At 42.7% G+C, this 19,832-nt stretch overlaps 3 protein-coding genes and 2 long non-coding RNA genes across 5 annotated transcripts; 4 read left to right on the forward strand and 1 right to left on the reverse strand.

The window, feature by feature from the left end:
- The first annotated feature begins 3,408 nt into the window (after positions 1 to 3,408).
- On the forward strand, positions 3,409 to 7,358 carry LOC124317752. Its single transcript, XM_046782785.1, has 4 exons — positions 3,409 to 3,453; positions 5,227 to 5,363; positions 5,627 to 5,908; positions 6,879 to 7,358. Exons 3-4 carry the CDS (start codon positions 5,678 to 5,680, stop codon positions 7,149 to 7,151), a joined length of 504 nt encoding a protein of 167 aa, XP_046638741.1. The 5' UTR covers positions 3,409 to 3,453; positions 5,227 to 5,363; positions 5,627 to 5,677; the 3' UTR covers positions 7,152 to 7,358.
- Positions 7,359 to 8,874: 1,516 nt separating this feature from the next.
- LOC124320145 lies at positions 8,875 to 9,969 on the forward strand. Its single transcript, XR_006913780.1, has 3 exons — positions 8,875 to 9,097; positions 9,574 to 9,766; positions 9,850 to 9,969. It is a non-coding gene; the product is annotated as an uncharacterized LOC124320145 (long non-coding RNA).
- A 2,046-nt stretch (positions 9,970 to 12,015) lies between these two features.
- On the forward strand, positions 12,016 to 12,586 carry LOC124320167. The gene is made up of 3 exons (XR_006913801.1): positions 12,016 to 12,070; positions 12,159 to 12,431; positions 12,499 to 12,586. It is a non-coding gene; the product is annotated as an uncharacterized LOC124320167 (long non-coding RNA).
- Positions 12,587 to 14,926: 2,340 nt separating this feature from the next.
- Positions 14,927 to 16,140, forward strand: LOC124317367. The gene is made up of 6 exons (XM_046782761.1): positions 14,927 to 15,004; positions 15,063 to 15,250; positions 15,318 to 15,525; positions 15,598 to 15,773; positions 15,835 to 16,039; positions 16,097 to 16,140. Exons 2-5 carry the CDS (start codon positions 15,193 to 15,195, stop codon positions 15,930 to 15,932), a joined length of 540 nt encoding a protein of 179 aa, XP_046638717.1. The 5' UTR covers positions 14,927 to 15,004; positions 15,063 to 15,192; the 3' UTR covers positions 15,933 to 16,039; positions 16,097 to 16,140.
- A 151-nt stretch (positions 16,141 to 16,291) lies between these two features.
- LOC124320590 (sporozoite surface protein 2-like) lies at positions 16,292 to 18,335 on the reverse strand. Its single transcript, XM_046783434.1, has 2 exons — positions 17,382 to 18,335; positions 16,292 to 16,348 (listed from the first exon to the last, which is right to left on the reverse strand). Exons 1-2 carry the CDS (start codon positions 18,333 to 18,335, stop codon positions 16,292 to 16,294), a joined length of 1,011 nt encoding a protein of 336 aa, XP_046639390.1.
- Positions 18,336 to 19,832: the final 1,497 nt, after the last annotated feature.

The raw sequence follows: 19,832 nt of genomic DNA on the forward strand, positions 1-19,832 counted from the left end.
ACCAGTGTTTTCTCAGTGGAAGAACTACTTTGAATTGGTTTCGTTTTGCAGGCTGTCTGGTTGAACGTCATTTTCGCAAAGATGTTATTGAAATCGAATTTAAATTGCGGAAACCAGTTCGTCCCAATTAATGGGTAATGTTGACCATTGTAAACAAAAACTGGGACTTTTGCTTTTTGCCCATTATACTCGCAGGAGATTGTGCACTGACCGGTTAGAGGCAGGATCTTATTGCTCGTATCCCGAATGACAATCTGCGTCGGTTTTAGTTCAGGCTTGCCAATCTTTTCCCAATCAGCCGAGCTGATAATGGACTGTGTCGCTCCCGTGTCTAGCATCATCATTAGATTGACGCCCTCGACTTTGACTTGAATATAGAAGTGCTGACTTCTGTAGAGCTTCATTTGCAGTTCCTGATTGCTTTTTTCTTCCGTCTGTTCTTGTAATGGATGCACGTTCGAGGTGCAGTGGAATACGCCATTCCAATCCAAGTTGAGAGTAGGAAACCAGCGCCTTCCCATCAGACTTCTGGTGTCCATACTGTCTGACACCTGAACAGGTAGCTCAAAAATCGTTCCGGCGTACTGGACGCGGGCGATGAATTGTCCCTTCAACACGACTTCAGTTCCAGTTGCCGAATACCTCTTGTCAGGGACAGGATCTAATTGTGGTCGGCCAAGCTCCTGCCAGACACGACTGCTAATGATAGAATCGTGGCAACCTGAATCAATTTTCATAGTTACCAGTTTGTCATTGATTACGACCGGCAAAAAAAATTTTTTATTTGGACAATCCAGTCCGGGACCCGGGTTATCACGTTCTGCTGGTGGTGTATTATGGTCTGGTTTTTTTAATTTTATTACCCTAGCCGGGTTTTTGGAATCAGTGTGTTTTGTGGTTTTTAGTCTAGTACCTGTATCAGGTGTGGCAGACGATTTTGCGTCGGGTTGTATTTTCGTGGGTGCGGCAGAAGCACCCATAGGTATCAACCAAGTTACAGACGGCTTATGAGCTCTTTCATTGCGATCAAGGTGATGTTGATTGCAAAATTGGTTATCAGGAAATCGATCAAATTGGTTCGGATGGCGAAATCGAACCGCATGTTCTTGCGGTCGTCGGTATTCTCTTTGAAATACCATGTTGTCGTTATTTTGTTGTTGTCTGGTACGGGTTTGGGTAAATTCCCTTTGTCTTTCGACGACGCTGACCGACACCGTAGTTGCTTGGCAAATTATGGTAATGTTGGCTGTTGTATTTAGGCAGCGCTGGTTTTCTGGCATGGCATGGCGCATGCCGCATGGCGCATCCCAAAAGACAGGTCTTTGATTGTGAAATGTCTGATTATTGTATAGGTCAGGACGGTCAGGTATTGGCAATAGGTTAGTATTGCTATTCGGGGTTGCTGGCATTGTTGATATGCCGCTTGAGGGAGTCTGGGTTCTGGGATTGATGGTGATACCCAGGGTGTCGCCATTGATAAGCATACCGTTGCTAAATGGGACTCCCAAATTTTTAGACATGTTTCGTCCTGTTTTTTTTTGTGGTAAAAATTCAGAAAGAAACGGTTCGTGCTGTGTGTGTTGCACCTTCTTAAACATCACCTCGTGTCGAAGCGCCCTTATATAACCTTGCATCCAATTTTCCCTTCCGCAACTGCAATCCTGAAGGATTTTTATTTCACAGTCAAATAGCCTTGCAAGTTATTTGCATTTAATTTGCTCAACTTATATCTCCCTATTTTTACACTTAAAGTTCAATGATTAAAATTGAAAAATAACGACCTATTACTTAAATAACGGCAAAATTAAAATGCAATTCTGGCTGTTGGCTTGTTGCGTCATGGTTGCGTCATCAAAGATTGCGTCATCACGGCGATGCTATAGACATCTGGTGGTGATTGGCATGTTTGGGCATGTTTGGGCAGCGACTGACCAATCACAGCGTTGTGACATGAATAAGCTCCTCCCCCAAAATGTTCGTGACATTATCCGTGATATTGTGCGTGACATGAATAAGCCCCTCCCCCAAAAGCTTGTTGTTTTATTATATATGGATTCAGAATCTGTGTTTGATTTGCCATCACTAATTGATTCTTAGGGAATATATTTTGGTTTCCACAAATTCGATTGGAATTGCGGCAAATATTTAGGAAAGGGGCTGTCGCTTTCGTTGAGCAAATGACTCACGCCAATGTTTTCAAAAACAATTTTAATTCAAAATTGTTTGATTCAAAATTATTATTTTTATTACCCCTTAGTCTTTAGTCGAAGATCTTTTTGCGCATGTTATTAAAGGCTTGAAGATACATCAGAAAATTTACTTTTTAAAAAGTCGCCTGTTAATTCCAAATGCACGGAAATTAAAAGGGCGCAGGAAGTCATAACATTATTTTATTGTTGTGCGATCAAAGAATCACGGCGACGCTATTGTCCTATGGCCCTCTGGCGACGTCGGTTAATTATGTTTCCAAAAATCTGATTTTATTTTAAACTTTCGTGCGATGGGTATGAGTAATGTGTTATCACGATTCAGAGAGGGAACGGTTTCTAAACCGACGGGAAACCGCATTGCAAATTTGCAATTGCAATGGTGAGTGAGAGCGGTGAGATGTGTTTTTTAAAACCTGGCAATGTTGCACACCAAAATGTCATCCAGAAACCAGAATTCCAGACTTGATTGTTTTTGTTTGCAAAGCCAACAGGATCCCAGGATGGTTTTTACTTAAAAATGAAAAACGATGTCGTGCTTGTATCGTGGAAGAATTATGCGGTATGTCAAAGTATTGCTGTTAATTAAACCGTAAGAATGAATCACTTAATCAAAGGAAGTCAGATGCATGGCAAGTTGGCAACTCAGTTGCATCATAGATGTAAATGTTTTGCCTAGTAAAATGGTTATATACTTTTAGATCAGCTTAGATCATTGTGTCATAGAAACACGTCAAATCACGTCGTAAGATCTCGAGGCATTTTTTGATGTGTTGATTTGTTTTGTTTTGCCCTCTGTTTATTGATTTTCTCTTGAATTTTGTGTCATCACAGACACACAGGAGGGGGAAGAGGAGCCATGGACGAAGAGGTATAAAATTGTTGTGGGCTATAATATCCATTAAGAATTAAATTACTCCCATGTTTTCTTTCGCTCCTGTAGGTTTGAGCTCCTCAAACGATTGTGTGTCAGCATTCGCCGTTATACTACATAGGCCTCTCTGCTATACAGTCTATCCATCATTATTAACCTATCAATTCACTCGTGTGGAAGGCAGCACTAGCCCAATCCAGGGCAGCAGCTCATCCAGGAGCAGCAAGGAGGATCGAAGCATCAGAGAAAAAAGAAAAAAAAACAAGGAGCCCCCCCAAAAAGATGGCGATCAATATAAGAGCTTACTCGAGAGACTGGACACGAGCGCCGGAGTCGGAAACGCCATCATTCAACAGCATCACGCAACGCCAGGTTCCTCCTACTTTTTCTTTATTATTATTTTTATTCTTATTCTTTCACACATCATTTTCTTTTTGATTTATCACGTCGTCTCTCTCTCCTATTATATCGAATTGCGCTAATTTCAGTTATTCCTGGACAATTATCGGTAGATAGTCGTACACATGTGCAGTGCAGTAGGCTGCCACCACTCTTTATAAATAGCGGCCTTGTGTCAACTCCTAAAAGCCTGCAATCACGTAGATAAATAGGAACGGCGTGTGTATAGATGTCCCCTTCTGGCTTTTGTGGGTGCACCAGATATATACCCACACACACACCATCGTTCAAAACTATTCTCCCAGCTCAGAAGATTAAACAGAGAGTTTATATTTAGAGACGGCTGAGACTCTGCTGCTGCTGCGCCCAGTGAAGCGAATGTACAAGACACTATTTGAATGTGTATCGGGTCGGTTAGGTTTTTCTCTGTGTGTTTCTGCGCCGGAATGGTGGAAACATAATAATCAGCAACTTTCGTTTCTCGCCCTAAAGGAATGAATGCGAGGGGAGGGGAAAAATGTCCGGAAGTGCTGGATGTGGGAGCCGTCGGTGTAGTAGCAGGGCAGCAGACAAGATGCGGTTATCTCACGGTGGGAGGGCGTAATAATAAAAGAATAAAAACCAAAATAGGAAATCTGATCTGGATGTTGGCGACGATGTCGTCATCCAGCAGACGGAAATAAAAAGAAACTTTTTATCTTTTTTTGTTTTTCGTGGCGCAGCGAAACAATCTGTCCCAAGATTCCGTAAAGGCTCCTGAAAAAAAAAATCCTGTCCGACGTCTAACTATGGCAGACAAACAATCGATCAAACCAGCACCCAACTTCTTTTTATTTTTCTTCTTCTTTTGTTATTAGGTCGTATCTTATCCGGATTGGAATGTTTAATTGTGTTTTGACATGGCGCGAAAATTTGAATTCCTTTTTTTCAAAAAGTGTTCTAAATTCCTGTTACGTGTATTTTAGGTGCGTGTATAAATCATTTGCATATAGATAGCTCTGAAATCCAATCTGATCCTCTCGTCTTCTCTATTTGACAGAGAATTATTATGATCACAGGCCGGGAGAAAATATACCCCGCCCAAGATAAAAAAAACGTGGTTGGGGGTATCATTTGGATGATGCGATTTACAGGCAATTTCGGAGCGCGCTGAGGTCTAGCGTGACTCGTAATGAACCCTAATATAGTAATATTACATCTAGCCTCTAATCGAATGTCATATCCAGCCAGTTTGCTAAACAAGATTTAGGGTCGATGCGTTTGTTGAAATTGTCACAAAGGCTGGCTGCTGGGCGCTGAGGAGGAGAGAGAGAGCCAAGGTCCGTGAGAGAGAAAGAGGCTGGCTGTCAAAAGCTTATTAGCATCGTATATATTTATATAGGATTGCCAGTGAGGTAGATACGGCCCGGAGGCTGCATTTCCTCGTATCTAAGAAATGCCGGGGCCTTGTTATTATATTGTGTATGTATCCTGTATCCGCCTAGATTCCCCAATGGACGCCCCCCCCCCCCCCCTGATGTATGCGGACCTGAGGGGGGTAAAAAAAAATGAGGGAATCTTGTTTACTTTGCGGCTAAAACATCCACCTCCTCCTTTTTTTGACACGATGATATTGTCCAATCGATTATTCAAATAAAGGCGCGCGCGCGCTTAAACCTCACGAGGGAATTCAATTTAAGAAAACTGGTCAAATGCAATGATTAACCAATGGTTACACATGTGTCAAATTTTGTTTTTATTTATTAGGTGTGTTGAGAGGATTGCCGAGAGATTTCGGCGTTTGACCACCGTCACATCATCAGTCGGCATCAGCTGGCGGCCAACAGCAGCAGCCGGGCAGCAGAGGCAACCGCGGCAACAACCGGAGTGACGTTTCCATTTAGGTCAGTCGCAGTCCTGCCACAGATTAAAATCTAGCAAATGATCAAATTCAGTCGTCTAAACTGAAAAGAAGAGATGATGGACGTTCCCAATTACTTGTCAAATGCACTTATACAGGATCAAAGCGACCGATCCTACCCCCTTTTCTATTATTAGTAGTGAAACACCACGCCCCTTCCCCCCTTCCATTTTGACGTATAATTAGCCCAGGGGGGAAATAATCGATTTGGTGACCATTTTGACGTGTGTGTGTGTGTATTTTCAGGTGGACGTAGGATCGACTAAGGCGACCAACATCGGAGGCGTTGGCGATCGAATGGGTCGCACGACTAAAAATCAACGCGGCGCTTCCGGCGGAGGCGGCGGAAGCAAAGCCGAGACTCCACCCACTACATCTCAGCAGCAACAATACGAGACGGCCCTCTACTCGCGCGAAGACATTCGCGAGCAATACTGCATCAACAAGAAAGAAACGGACGTGCTGGATCGCTCGTCCCACGTGCGCCAAAGAGCCAAAGGATTTTTCGGATGCCTAACGAGTCGCAAGGTAGTAACACTGGTAGAAATTCACTCAACTTTGATCAGCCCCAAATAATTAAAAAAAAAAATCCTGACAGGATCTTTTTTTACATATTATGATAGATGTAAGGGCAGCCATCTTGGTGTGTGTCCTTGGCTGTCCTTTTTATTCTTTCCCTTTTTGTTTGCTCTCACTGAGAGATCTGAGAGATCTGAGAGAAGAGGAAAAATCAATACAGCAGGAGCATACAGATCCCCCCTCTGTCTCGTAGAGTCTCCAGTGGTCCGGTATCCTATACTGGCACAGCTTTTTGGATATTCCTTTCACATGCTAGCTCCTCTTTTTGCAGATATTGTCAACAGACATTCTCTGTCGTCAAATTCGTTCGCAGGCCGGGAGGGATATACACATCAAAGAAACAAATAAGAATCTCTCTCATCATCATAAATATTCAGTGTGAAAAGGGAGGAAGAGATTCCAGGATGGATAAGAAACAAAAAAGGTCCATCGATCATCCGGATGACTTGTTCATCTCTTTTTGGCCCTCTTCTGTTAGATTTACACGGGTAACATATTATTACCATTTGGCGCATGTCGATAAAGCCTTCGAGAGTTCCTACTCTGGTGATGTAATAAAACAAAAGTGGGTGGGAAATACAAGATAGAAATTGTGGTTGACCCCCACCATTTTCTATTAAGATGATGAACGGCTGGGAGAAGAAGATGTAGGATCGATATGTACACAAAGACCTCTCTGGAGCCAACATCACCAGTTACACTACTAAAAGGGGTGGACACAGACACACAGACACACATTCTTATAATAAATATATCTGTGTGTGTTATTTATGTGAATGGGAAGTCGGAAGAGCATTCTCATAAATAGCCGAGCTGGGCTGTCGAACGACTTTATTAAGTGCATTCTTTTGCTGGGGGGTTTTTGATTGAACTTGTTTTTGTTAACATTTTATTTGATTTGTGTATCACTTTCCCATAGGATCACGGTGCCAAGAAGAAGAAATCGCGTTCGTCTTTCTTTTCGGCTTTGTGCGTCCGGCGGGCCAGCGAGGAGAACCTGTACAACGGCTGCAACAAACCCGTGGCCAACACCAACCGCAGCGTCACTCTGCCGGCCCTCCAGCCCTTCACGGTATACACAAATGAAATTAAATCAGGACGCGCGCTCGCCCGTCGAAGAAGAAATTGTGGCCGGTCGCGTTCTGGTTCACGACCCGACCCGCTACTTGAGCGGAAGCGGATCCAGCGATGATGGCAGTCTCAACAACGACGATCTCTTTGCTTCCTCGCTTCCGGCCAAGCCAGACATGAACCGCTCGTTGGGCTTCACCGACGTGGAAGATGTCGTCTGGTCTGATTCGGAGCCTCATCCGCACGATGGACCTCCTCCCAATCCGGCGGAAGAAGGCAAACTGCTGCAGGCCCAGAAATTGTTCGACTCGAACGTTTCGTGTCCGGATACGGCCGGCAACTATAGCGACGAGTTTGGCAGCACTTGGCAAGTTACAGTCCTCCAGCCGCATTCATCCGTCGCTGTCCGGCAGAGCGGAGGTGGTGGTGGGACCACCAGCTCGGATGACAAAGGCACCACCTCCTTTGTCGTCACCTGCGATTCAGATTTAGATCCACCCCATCCGCCCACTCCGCCTCCCTAGCGACCACCAGCCCCCACCGATCCCCCATCCGCCGAACTATCTGAGACGGAGAAGGAAATCATGGTCCAGTTTCCACCCTGGCCGGGATCTCAGGACGCTCAGGAGTTGCTTCCGGCACCACCCAGTTTCGCCTGCTCATCCCTCAACTCGTCTCAACTTCCCTCGGCGGATGAAGAAGAGGATCAAATCGTGACGTCATCAGCTCCTCCACTTGCCACCGCAGCCATCGCTCCGGATATTGATCCGTCGAGTCCCAACCAGCAAATGAGTCAGCGTGTTTTATTGCGTCACTTGAAGAACGGCTCGAAAAGCATGTCGGAGACTATTACTTCCGTCGATTCCGACTCTTCCGGACGTCGAGTGAAGGAGCATGAAACGTCGGCCAGCTCTGAGCCGCTCAGCCTTCCACCCAGCGAACTGAATAGTCCCCTGCAGGCGGACGTTAATAACAGCGTAAAGTTTGTCTAGCCTTTGACGGTTTGATTCATTGATTCATCAACAATCAATCAAACCGTTAGCGGCTTTGACCTCTTGAGGTAATTTCCTATTTACATGCTGTTTATTATTAATGCTCAATTAAAGTATCTTGGTTAGGGCGAATGGCAGGTCGTTCGTTTGTGATGTCAATGCTGGCTTTAGTTTTGTCAAAAATTCGGCAAAATACTACGACGATTGCGCCAGGATTCTTGGAAATATAATTCCACGTCGTTTGGCGCCCACTTTACATATTCCGTGGGCTCTGCCTTTCCAGCTCGATGACCCACCGATAGTGCCTACGACTTTTGGCAAGATGTATTAAAATGTTTTCAGCGAAAAAGTCGATACGATAATTAATCAGGATTTCGTTTTTGCCAGGATGGAATTGCGTCGTGTTGTGGCCGTCATTCGGCACGGAGATCGGACGCAGAAGCAGAAAATGAAAATGGAAGTCCGTCATCCCAGGTAAAAGAGAAAAACAGAACTCATTGTGCTAAAGAAAACTTGAATCCTTCTCAATTTATTCGTAGATTTTTTTGCTCTGTGGACCTCCTACGAATCCGAAGTCAATGGACGCCATTTGAAACAAAAAAAAAATTGCACAACTGCAGGAAGTGCTCGATATAGCCCGCTTTCTCTAATATCAGGAGTAGTTGCTGGTTCAGCTGATCGGAAACTAGAGGAAAAACGCGGCAAATTAGAACAACTTAAAACTGTTCTAGAATTGTACAGTATTACTTACATTATACTCTGGATAGCTAATTTCATATTATTGGCTGATTTTCTCATTTTCTCAAAAGCTTATCTTTCTTTTTTATTTACTGATAGCCTTTAAACAACTGGTTGGGTGGAGCACGTGAGGATTTGGTCGACATGTTCATCATCCACACGATGGAAGAAATCCAGGGCTTGTTGGAGGCTCACGAAGAGTTCAAAGCCACGCTTGGCGAGGCGGATAAGGAATACCAATCGATCAGTCGGTCTGGTTCAACAAGTCGAGTCGTTTGCTAGCCAGCACAGCATCCCCGGCGGCTTGGACAATCCATACACCAGTCTTACGGCCAAGGTATTAAAAAAAAAAAAAAAATTATTCACTTGCTCTTGTCGACTCCTCTGCTGCGGATTTTTATCGCGGAGATAACACGGGGGTCGTTTTTTGTTTTTAAAATAATTTCGATACGATTTTATTGCTGATTCACTATATTTGCGTGCTTTAAATTTAATTTGGCGCTTATCAACTGGGTCGACGTTGGCGTTGATTTAAAAAAAAAATCACTTATTTATTATGTGTCGTGTGTTTGTGTGGCCCAAACTAACTGCTGCAAACGCTCGTTGATTTTGTTAAAAGGATGAATCATCACCCAAGGTAAACCATGGCCTGTTTGCTTGGTGAATGGGCATGTTCTTTTATGGGGAATGTTCTTTTTTTTATCGTTTTTCATTTTTATTTATTCGGATTTTTTCACCCTTCTCTCCAGCCCTTCAATTGCCTTAAAAGTTGTACTTTGTTGTTGGACTAATTTGATTTTTCTCTTGTTTAAGGACATAACTTCCAAATGGGCGGAAGTCCGTCTGTTGGTTCCTCAAAGGGACGGCACTCTGGAGGCCGTCCCGGCTTCGTAAACAACAGAACAATGAGCTTATGCGCCGCCAGTTTGCCGAAAAGGCTAACTCGGATGGACCATGGATTGAGTGCCAAATGGACGCCGTGGCTTTGATCGCAATGGGAATGCAGGTCCGTCTCTTCAAAGACTTGTTCTCCTTTTGATGTCGTCAAACTGATTTTCTGTGTATTTTGTCGACTGAATGAATGTTCAGGGATCATTGGAGAATCAGTTGGTCCGCTTGAAAGAATAGGAGCAGAACGTCTACGCCTACAAGTCGCACATGGAAGAGTTGGAGAAGCTCAACCAGGGCATTCAAGAATCGATGGTGTTTGAAAACCGATACACACTCATAACCGCCTAAACCGCCTACACCATGGAAACGCTTCGAGTCGGCTGGGAGCAGTTGCTCACCTCCATCAACCGGAACATCAACAAAGTTGAAAAACCAGATTTTGACGCGCGATTCTAAAGGTATCAAAGTCTAACAAGTTTGGTTATCGACAGGAAACGTCAATTTGGTTCATAGGCAGCATGATAGAACAGATTATTATATGGACAATTTCTTATGTTGTTTCGACACTTTTTCTCGAGTACTTATCATGTAGCCAGACAAATAGCCTGCAATAACCTTACTATTGCTTTCCGGCTTCTTTTTTTCTGATTCCCCACCATGTCTAATTTTCTAGATGTCTGGAGAACAATTGCTTCGGTAAACAAAGTCGATAAAAACACACCATTCAAATATAGAAAACCGGCTCTTACTTGGGGAAACCTGCGTTCGGAAATTCCCTCTCAATAGGCTGCTATATCAATCGGTTGTTTGTATTTTAACGGTTGACAATTGCTATGCGCCATCAGATAATCAAGGCTGTCAGACGCGAAAGTTTCTGCTATAAGAAAGAATTTCAATTCTAGACACTGACTCGACACGAATGCCAACAAATACGATTGTTTATATGCGTTATCTGACTATCTCTCGTCTATGATGCAGGTATATTTCTAACAGACAGGAAATCATTATGTGGGAAACTACTGCTGTATAGCGAAAGGCTGGATGAAGGTAAGCTATTGTATATGCCTGGCTTATAATGTAGTAGTTGTCAAACGTTGTTCCACCAAACTTTCCCGCCTGATCGGGTATATAAACACAAGAGAGAGAAACGGTTCCATAGCAGAGTCAGTTGACCAGGTGTCGTGAAAACAGCAACATACATCCCATTGAGTTGCTATTCTCTGCCAAGTGTATTATTATTAAAAACTGTGGGCCTACTACAATATTGGAGTTCTAAGGCCTCATTTTAGGTCAGTGCTCATTCATTTTCATTTAATGAAGGATTAATTTATATTGGTTGCGCTGCAGTGTAGAGTTTCGTGCGGGGAGTGATGAACGTCTAATATTGTCTAGAATTTCTTTAGATGTAGTTATAACAGTGTTAAATAGCAATGGTGCGATTTTAATAAAAAAGAGTGAAGTTATAATTAAACGTTATTCATGACACTCTTGTCAAACTTATATTTGTGACGTTACACCTGTTAACCGTTTGGCTACAGTGGGAACTCAATTTGGCCTATTATAAAAATTTTACAAGCGGGCAAACCCTCTTGAAATTATCTCCGGCGTATCCAATTTCCGTGCATGAATTATAGCTGAATTTATTTATTTATTTAATTTTCAAGAATTCAAGATGTTGCCGCGTTGGACGGTTGGCGTGCTCATTTTTGGCGTGCTGTTTTCTGTCTTCTCCAGCAGCGAAGGCGTCGAGAAACCGAAAGGGTCAAATGGTCGAATTAAAAAGATATTTGAATACGTCAAAATCCCTTTAATCGACCTGCCACATTGAATATCAACCCGAACCCAACAGACTTTAGCACGGCGCGGCGCGGCGCGACGCGACGATGATGTGGTTCAATACGATCAGCTATAGGCTACTATACGATCCCTCTGGATTGGGCTTTGAATTTAAATTACCGTTCGATGGACGTTACCAACCGATTTTTGAGACCGAGAAGGTCAAACCTAATCGTAACCCGAATTACCAGACATCACCGAGTCCTGAACCGACTTACTCGCCCCCATCGACTATACACTGCCACCTTACTTTGAACTTCCTCAAGTTGAACCTGCTCTTCCTCCCTATGTCCCTATTCATACCGTGCCGAAATCTAATTATAAACTTGAGACATCAGTCGACATTTCATACACTACTGTGTCAATCCATACAGCAGTCCAAACAGCTGTCAATCAATACAGCAACGAATATCCTTACTATTGCCCTAAAGTTGGTGGTTACGAGTGGTCATAGCCCTGGCCGGCTAGCTAAAGATTGCGTAGTGTGGTACGATCTCGTTCTGATCACTACTGCCCAATACTGCCTGCTGCAAACTGCCGGATGGACAACCAGGAACTTGTTGTCCGGATCTTCGCCGTAACGGTAAATATTTCACTGCCTAAATTTTGTTTGGTATTCCTATACAGTACCAGAGCTCTATTTCAAATCGATTTTTATTTTAACTCAACAGGTTATGGCGAAGCTATCAAGAAAACCAAGAAAAATGTGAAATGTGTGAGCATCAGGGTATTGACATTTACTCTGTGAACGCGGCTGCTCACGCGGGTCGCTTCAACATGAGGTTAATGGACGAGACGGAGAAATTCCTTCGCGACAAGAACATCACCATCAGACTCAGTTCGTCATCTTACGCGCATTTACTTTTCCAGACAGCGACCGAAGCTGAACATCTTAGTCGTGCCGCATTAACTAGTATTGAGACAACCAGAGAACGTGGCAAAAGGTATTTTTTTTTTCTTCAAATTATTTCAGCTTCAACAATTAAATGACTCGATATTCAATTGATGTAGATTCGAAATGACTCCAGCAGAAGAGGCTGGTTTGGGTTTGACTCAATTCCATACGAGCTACTACTACGAGCTACAACTTACGAGCTACTACACCGAGCTCCGAAGTATAACTCTGCCCCGAGCTACATCACCAAAGAGCCGGAGTACTACACCGAGGTTCCCAAGTACTACACCACTAAGGCACCCAAATACTACACGACTACGTATGCTGCCCCCTGCCTACTACATCGAGGCCCTTAATTACTACAACACCGAAGCGCCCAAGTACAATTGACGTTGCCCCGAGCTACTACACCGATGCCCCGAAGTCTTACTCGGCGTAAAATGAATTGTCTTCAAACAAGTCGTGTAAAAGGAGAGAAAAGAAGGTATAGAAATCAGTCGAGTGATGATTTTCAAAACGGCAATAACTGCAGTGTCCAGCATCTGTCCCCAACTGCATTGCTCGTGCTCTGCTCTTCGTGTAACCAATTCGTAATCATGGGTAAATATTTTGTTTTTTACATTGAGTTATGTATCAATCCCAGTTTTTTTCTATTTGTTAATATTCCAGTTGGTACTCTTTTCTAATTGTTTGACAGTTATTTATACTGAATATCAATGTTTAAATTTATGAATTGTTTAGTTAACTATAGTGACGTGCTGCTGTTGGGTGTTGTGATGGCTGGGTCGACCGCTGGTGTACCTTTGTAATTTTGTATCATTGGTATGGCGGATCACAAATCACAACGCCGCCGCCTTACTAAACATTAAACAACAACCAGTTACTACACCGAGGCTTTAAGTACTACACATCTAAGGCGCCGGAGTATTATACCACAACTTACGCTTCCCTTGAGCTACTACACCGACGTCCCGAAGTAATACTCTGCCCCGAGTTTGACCATCAAGGCACCGGAGTACTACACGACTTAGTATACTGCCTCATCATCCTTCACCGATCCTAAGTACAACTCTGTTCCCAGCTACTACACCGAAGCTCCAGCTTACACCACTAAAGCGGTCGAATACTACACTGAAGCCGTTCTTATTTATGCCCGACCATGAATTTATCTTACCTTTCCCCCGATTTTACCCGCATTATGTCAAAAGGCATACGAAATTAGCCCCTGAACGCCTCCTGTCAACGCGTATGTCATTATATTATGTCTAGTCAAAGAAAAGGGTGAAACAAGGGTGACAAAAAAGCGCTGACGCAACATGTGGCCTCAGGCTTCCCATCAAAAGTGTAATCATTTGATGTGAGCATCTATATTAAATGTTAGTCATTCAGCCAGAGGCTTCGCTGCTACACATCATGACTCTCTCACCTAGGTATTAAATTTAATTAATTCAATTAAATGTAATGTAATCAAATATTTAATTTTAATTAAATATTAGATTACATTCTTTCAAGTGGCTGCCACTTGCGTGTTTACTCATTCTCCTACCAGCTCAGTGGTATTATGCCAATACTACCAGCTATAGTCCTGTTTATTCAGCACCACAAGTGTCCAATCGACCGGATCTTTCTTACGTATTCAACTATCCCTACACGTCAGTTCAAATTTGTCTTAAAGTTGATTTTTCTTTAATTCAATAACAATTGTGGATAGCGTATGACGTACTCCCGGAGAGGAACCATGGTGTCCTGCTGCGTCTCTGCTAATCAACCATCTGTGTTTCAATGCAAACCTGCCATTCTCTGTTCACCTTGGTTCATTGAATGACTCTACAATCCTTGGTGGTGTACGGCAGCAGATGGAAATTTCGGAGCTTGTTGTCTATAGACATTCTCAAGACAACATGTAAGTTACCATGTCTAATCAGTGTGAATTTCCAATGGTAATGTTTAATTTATTCAATAACCCAGCTTCTGTTGCACGATTCCCCGAGTCGAGTGAGTTGACAGCCATGCCCAGAGACATAACCAAAGACGAGATGAGTCGTGCTGTTACGGTAGCTCGCCAGCACGTGGAAGAGATTAGTGCTTTCGAATGGCATGCTGGGAATAACATGTTAGCTCCCTGGCAAAATTCTGCGGCCTACAGCTACAGTGCTACCTACCACCTATATGCCTCCCTCATAGGCCAGCAGGAAGGATGGAAAGGACTTCAATCGCTGGAAGCGTCTAGAAACTTGGCTAATGTGTAAGTTATTCTTTTAAATTTTTGTTTAAGATTATCTAAATTGTTTTTTGAATTTTTAGGTTGAACTTGAACCTGAAATTGCCGGGTTCGCACTGCTGTAACGAAAATGTAGGACTTCGCCCGTGACACTGCAACACTTGTGTGTTAAGGAGACCGCTCTTTCGTCCATTTGCCGTGCATAGCCTGCTTGCACTGCAATGCATCTGCTTTGTACAACAGGTAAAAGTGTTTTTGAATGACTTTGATACAGATTGAATAATGCTACTCTGAAATTACTTAGGACTTACGACGCTTCATATGCAACAATCTTGCTTACCCCAATTGGGGTAGATCGAATTCGCCTTTGGAACGCATCTTACCTCCCCAATACGCAGATGGTGAATTTAATAGTTAGCTTCATTCAACAAGTTTACTTATTGTCCTAATTTTTAAAAGGCATTTGGACGTCCCGTGAATGGCCGGGACTATACCTCCGGGCTCCAGTTGACTCTGTCAGCCGCATCTTTTCGTAAGGCGTCTCAGATTATCCCGACAATCAATTCAATCAATTAACACAATTACTGTGATGCACTGGGGTCAACTTGTCGCTCACGATATTACTCACGTTCCTACTTTCCGTACATGTAAGCTAATTAATTCATTTTCTCTGTTTTTAATGAGCAAGGCTAATTTATTTTCTGTTGTGAAAAGTGACCAATTCGGCGATTCAATGTTGCACGGGTGACGGCAAGTACTTGTCACCTGAGCGAACTCTGTTTCCCCACCGAACCCACTTTGTTTCCCCATCGATGTGGACCACGACAATGAATTCTAGAGTCAATTTGGCGTTAGCTGTCACGATTTCGTCCGCTCTGTCATCGCTCCTCGAGAAGATTGCAAATTCGGTTATGCCGACCAGGTACTGTAGCTCGCTTTTTTCCTAATGATGCAATTCATTACTTTACTTGATTCGACTTGATTATGCAATTAGCTCAACCGAATTCCGGCCTATCTGGACGCTTCCGTCATTTATGGCTCGACTGCTGCTGAAAAAGTTGTCGTGTTACCCCAATAGACAATCGGCGGGGACTATGTTTGTTTTACCAGTCGATCCCGAACGAAAGGATTGTATTTCCGACGAATACGGAAGCCAATGCTTCGTCGCAGGTACGAATTCTAAAATAAATACTGGTTGGTTTGAATGTGGCTAATTTGTTTAAATAATCAGGTGATCAACGAGTCAATCAGTACACTGGTCCAACTGTGTCTTGCACATCGTCGTTTGGCTTCGTTTGCACGACAAGTATGCTAACCAGCTGGCTTTGATCAACTCCCAATGGGACGATGAGAAACTTTACCAGGAGACTAAGGAAATCGTTATAGCTTTGGTGCAACACATCACCTACAACGAATATCTGCCATCTGTTTTTTGGGTAGGTCAAACCGAATTATTAAGTCGAGAATCTTTCATTTCTATTTTTGTTTTGTAGGACCCAATTTAATGGAAGAATACGGCCTACTCCCTCTCACAACTGGTTACACTTACACATCCCGCTTTTAAGGCTCAAATAACAAATGAGTTTGATACTGCTGCATTCCGTTACGGACATTCATTCTCTCATTCGCAACTATACATGCAACGAGTAAAAAAAGGTGAAAGTGAAGTAATAACATTGAAGTGCTAACTAACGCATTTCTTTGCTGTTATAGACTATGATGATACCTACTGGTTTGTTTAATCTCTGTTGGCATCAATGAGAACTTTTTTTTATTTGTAAAATGAGCCAGTTTATCACAAATCTATTTTACTACACAAATTATCGGTTCCAGTCTAATTCTTCCATGTTTTTCTTCCGGTCCATTTCTCTTCCAGTCACTTTCTTCCTTGTTCTACTTCCGGTCCTTTTCTTCAAGTCCTATCCAGTCCCATCTTTCCGCTTTATTCATCCAGTCCATTTCTTCCATCCATTTTCTTTCATTTTCTACTTCCGGTCCATTTCTTCCAGTCCTATCCAGTTCCACCCTTCCGCTTTATTCATCCAGTCCATTTCTTCCATCCATTTTGTTTCATTTTCTTCCTTTGTTCCTTTTCTTCCCGTCCTATCCAATCCCATCCTTCCGCTTTATTCATCCAGTCCATTTCTCTTCCAGTCAATTTCTTCCTTGTTCTTCCTCCGGTCCTTTTCTTCCAGTCAAATTCTTCCCTGTTCTACTTCCGGTCCATTTCTTCCATCCACTTTCTTTCATTCGCTTCCTCCGGTCCTTTTCTTTCAGTCCTATCCAGTCCCATCCTTCCGCTTTATTCTTCCGGTCATATATCTTCGAGATTTGTCTTGCATTTTTTCCGTTCTTCCGTTTCTTTTCCTCTACATCGCGCCTTATTTATTTCTTATTTTTCTTAAAAAATTTGGTGACTTTCTTAGCCCCGTTTTTAACATTTTTTATCCCTTTATCTTTTTTTTCTTTTACACTATTACCAAATTTTTGTATTTTTTCTTCTGCTTTTTCTAATTTTTTTTTGAACCAATTTTTTTTATTTTCTGATGGTTTTTTCTCGTCTTCTTTTGGTTTCTGCGGTTCCCGTTGCCCTTGTGCTGTCTGCTGATTGGTTACAGTTTGTTTGATTTTTCTTTCCTTTTCCTTTTCGCTCTTAGTTGTTCTTTCTACGAGCGTCTCGTCGGTAGGTTTTGTCTTGTCAGGTTTAGCTTTCCCAACCGGTTCTTGCTTCTTTGTTTTAAACATATCAGAAAAGAATTTCCCCAACCCTTTTCGGACCTTTTTTTCAGGTTGAATCGGAGGTGTTGCATACTCGTTATCCGGTAAATATTTTGCTTTTGAGTATTCTTCGGGTTCGTGGGGGTGCGGTTCATTTAGTTGTTCACTTGGAGCTACTTCCGGTTCATGCGCACGAGCCGCGTCTTCCGGTAAAGATAGGGCTGAATATTCTTCGGGTTCGTGGGGGTCGGGTTCATCTAGTTGCTCACTTGGAGCTACTTCCGGTTCTGGTTCTACATTTTCCGGTTCATGCGCACGAGCCGCGTCTTCCGGTAAAGATAGGGCTGAATATTCTTTGGGTTCGTGGGGGTCGGGTTCATCTAGTTGCTCACTTGGAGCTACTTCCGGTTCTGGTTCTACATTTTCCGGTTCATGCGCACGAGCCGCGTCTTCCGGTAAAGATAGGGCTGAATATTCTTCGGGTTCGTGGGGGTCGGGTTCATCTAGTTGCTCACTTGGAGCTACTTCCGGTTCTGGTTCTACATTTTCCGGTTCATGCGCACGAGCAGCTTCTTCCGTAACCTCCTCCGCAGGATATGCTTCAAATTCTTTTTGGTTTTTGACTTTTTGTTTCTTTTGAGCTGTCGCAGTTTCACCCATCGGAATTGTCCACGCTACTGATGGCCGGCTTGGATGTATTTTAGCCTTATTTGCTGGTTGTCGTACTGGTTGCTCAATCGTGGTTCCAGAAACATTACGATCGGGGTGATACCCGTCGTGATGATTCTGGTTTCCGTCATAATTTTTAAAATGACGACCTTGTTGGCCATTGGAATTTGTATTTCCAATTGGATTACATCCGTAGTGGTGAATAATCCTATTATCATAGTTTGTATAATTTTGGATAAAAACGGTGTTTGGTGGAGCTCTATGAGATTCGTGGTTCTGGATATGGCGCCTGTTACCACCTTTAGGTTGGTGGTTAGGGCTATTTTGATCACATAAAATGTCCATCTGGACCGGATAACGATTACCCGTCCTTCGTACCGTAGTTCTGTTTCCATTCCCGGATTCATCATAGACTTCCGGGTATCGAATGTTACAGTTTGTCTGATAATTTCGCTCGTTCCGTTCAGCAGGATTGGTACTACATCGATCTGAACGACGGTCTGATTGATTTCGATTGCTTTTTTTACTTTCATATCGGTAATTGTTTATAATGTTACCGTTTAGGTTATCAATATATAATACTGAGCTGCCTTGTGAGACTCCGGTTGGATTGTAGTCGGAGACACTACATGCCTGTTGGGTTTTTGTACCCTTGTCTGGTTTAACATGATTTTTTATGGTTTTTTTGTTGATGGAGTGGGCGTGTTCCCCACTAATCAACAAACCGTCGCTAAACGGAATGCCAACATTTATATATGCCATGTTGAGAATAATTTTTGTCTTGTCTTTTCAGTTGAAACAGTGTGTTGGTAGTCACACCTTTACATCACCTCATGTCGAGCACCCTTATATAACCTCGCATCCAACTTTCCCTTCCGCAACTGCTATCCTGAAGGATTTTTCATTTACAGTTCAATAACCTTGCAAGTTATTTGCATTTAATTTGCTCAACTTATATCTCCCTCTTTTTACACTTAAAGTTCAATGATTAAAATTGAAAAATAACGACCTATTACTTAAATAACTGCAAAATTAAAATGCAATTCTGGTTGTTGGCTTGTTGCGTCATGGTTGCGTCATCAAAGATTGCGTCATCACGTCGACGCTATAGACATCTGGTGGTGATTAGCATGTTTGGGCATGTTTGGGTATGTCTGGGCAGCGACTCGACTGACCCATCACAGCGTTATAACATGAATAAGCTCCTCCCCCTTGAGACATGAATAAGCTCCTCCCCCAAAATTTTCGTGACATTATCCGTGACATTATCCGTGACAGACACAGGCTCCTCCAGTCCTCCCCCAAAAAGCTTGCTGTTTTATTATATATGGAAGATTCAGAATCTGTATGTGATTTGCCATCACTCATTGATTCTTAGGGAATATATTGTTGGTTTCAACAAATTCGATTGGAATTGCGGCAAATATTTTGGAAAGGGTCTGTCACTTTCGTTGAGCAAATGACTCACGCCAATGTTTTCAAAAACAATTTTAATTCATCGATTGTTTGATTCAAAATTTGGCAATAAATTTATTAATTTGATTTCATTTCACCTTTTATTATTTTTATTGCCCCTTAGCCTTTAGTCGAAGATCTTTTTGCGCATGTTTACTTTTTGATCCATGTTACTTTAAAAAAAGTCGCCTGTTAATTCCAAATGCACGGAAATTAAAAGGGCGCAGGAAGTCATAACATTATTTTATTGTTGTGCGATCAAAGAATCACGGCGACGCTATTGTCCTATGGCCCTCTGGCGACGTCGGTTAATTATGTTTCCAAAAATCTGATTTTATTTTAAACTTTCGTGCGATGGGTATGAGAAATGTGTTATCACGATTCAGA

This window comes from Daphnia pulicaria, chromosome 1 (genome assembly GCF_021234035.1).
Source record: "Daphnia pulicaria isolate SC F1-1A chromosome 1, SC_F0-13Bv2, whole genome shotgun sequence".
In the NCBI taxonomy this organism is placed as follows: domain Eukaryota; kingdom Metazoa; phylum Arthropoda; class Branchiopoda; order Diplostraca; family Daphniidae; genus Daphnia; species Daphnia pulicaria.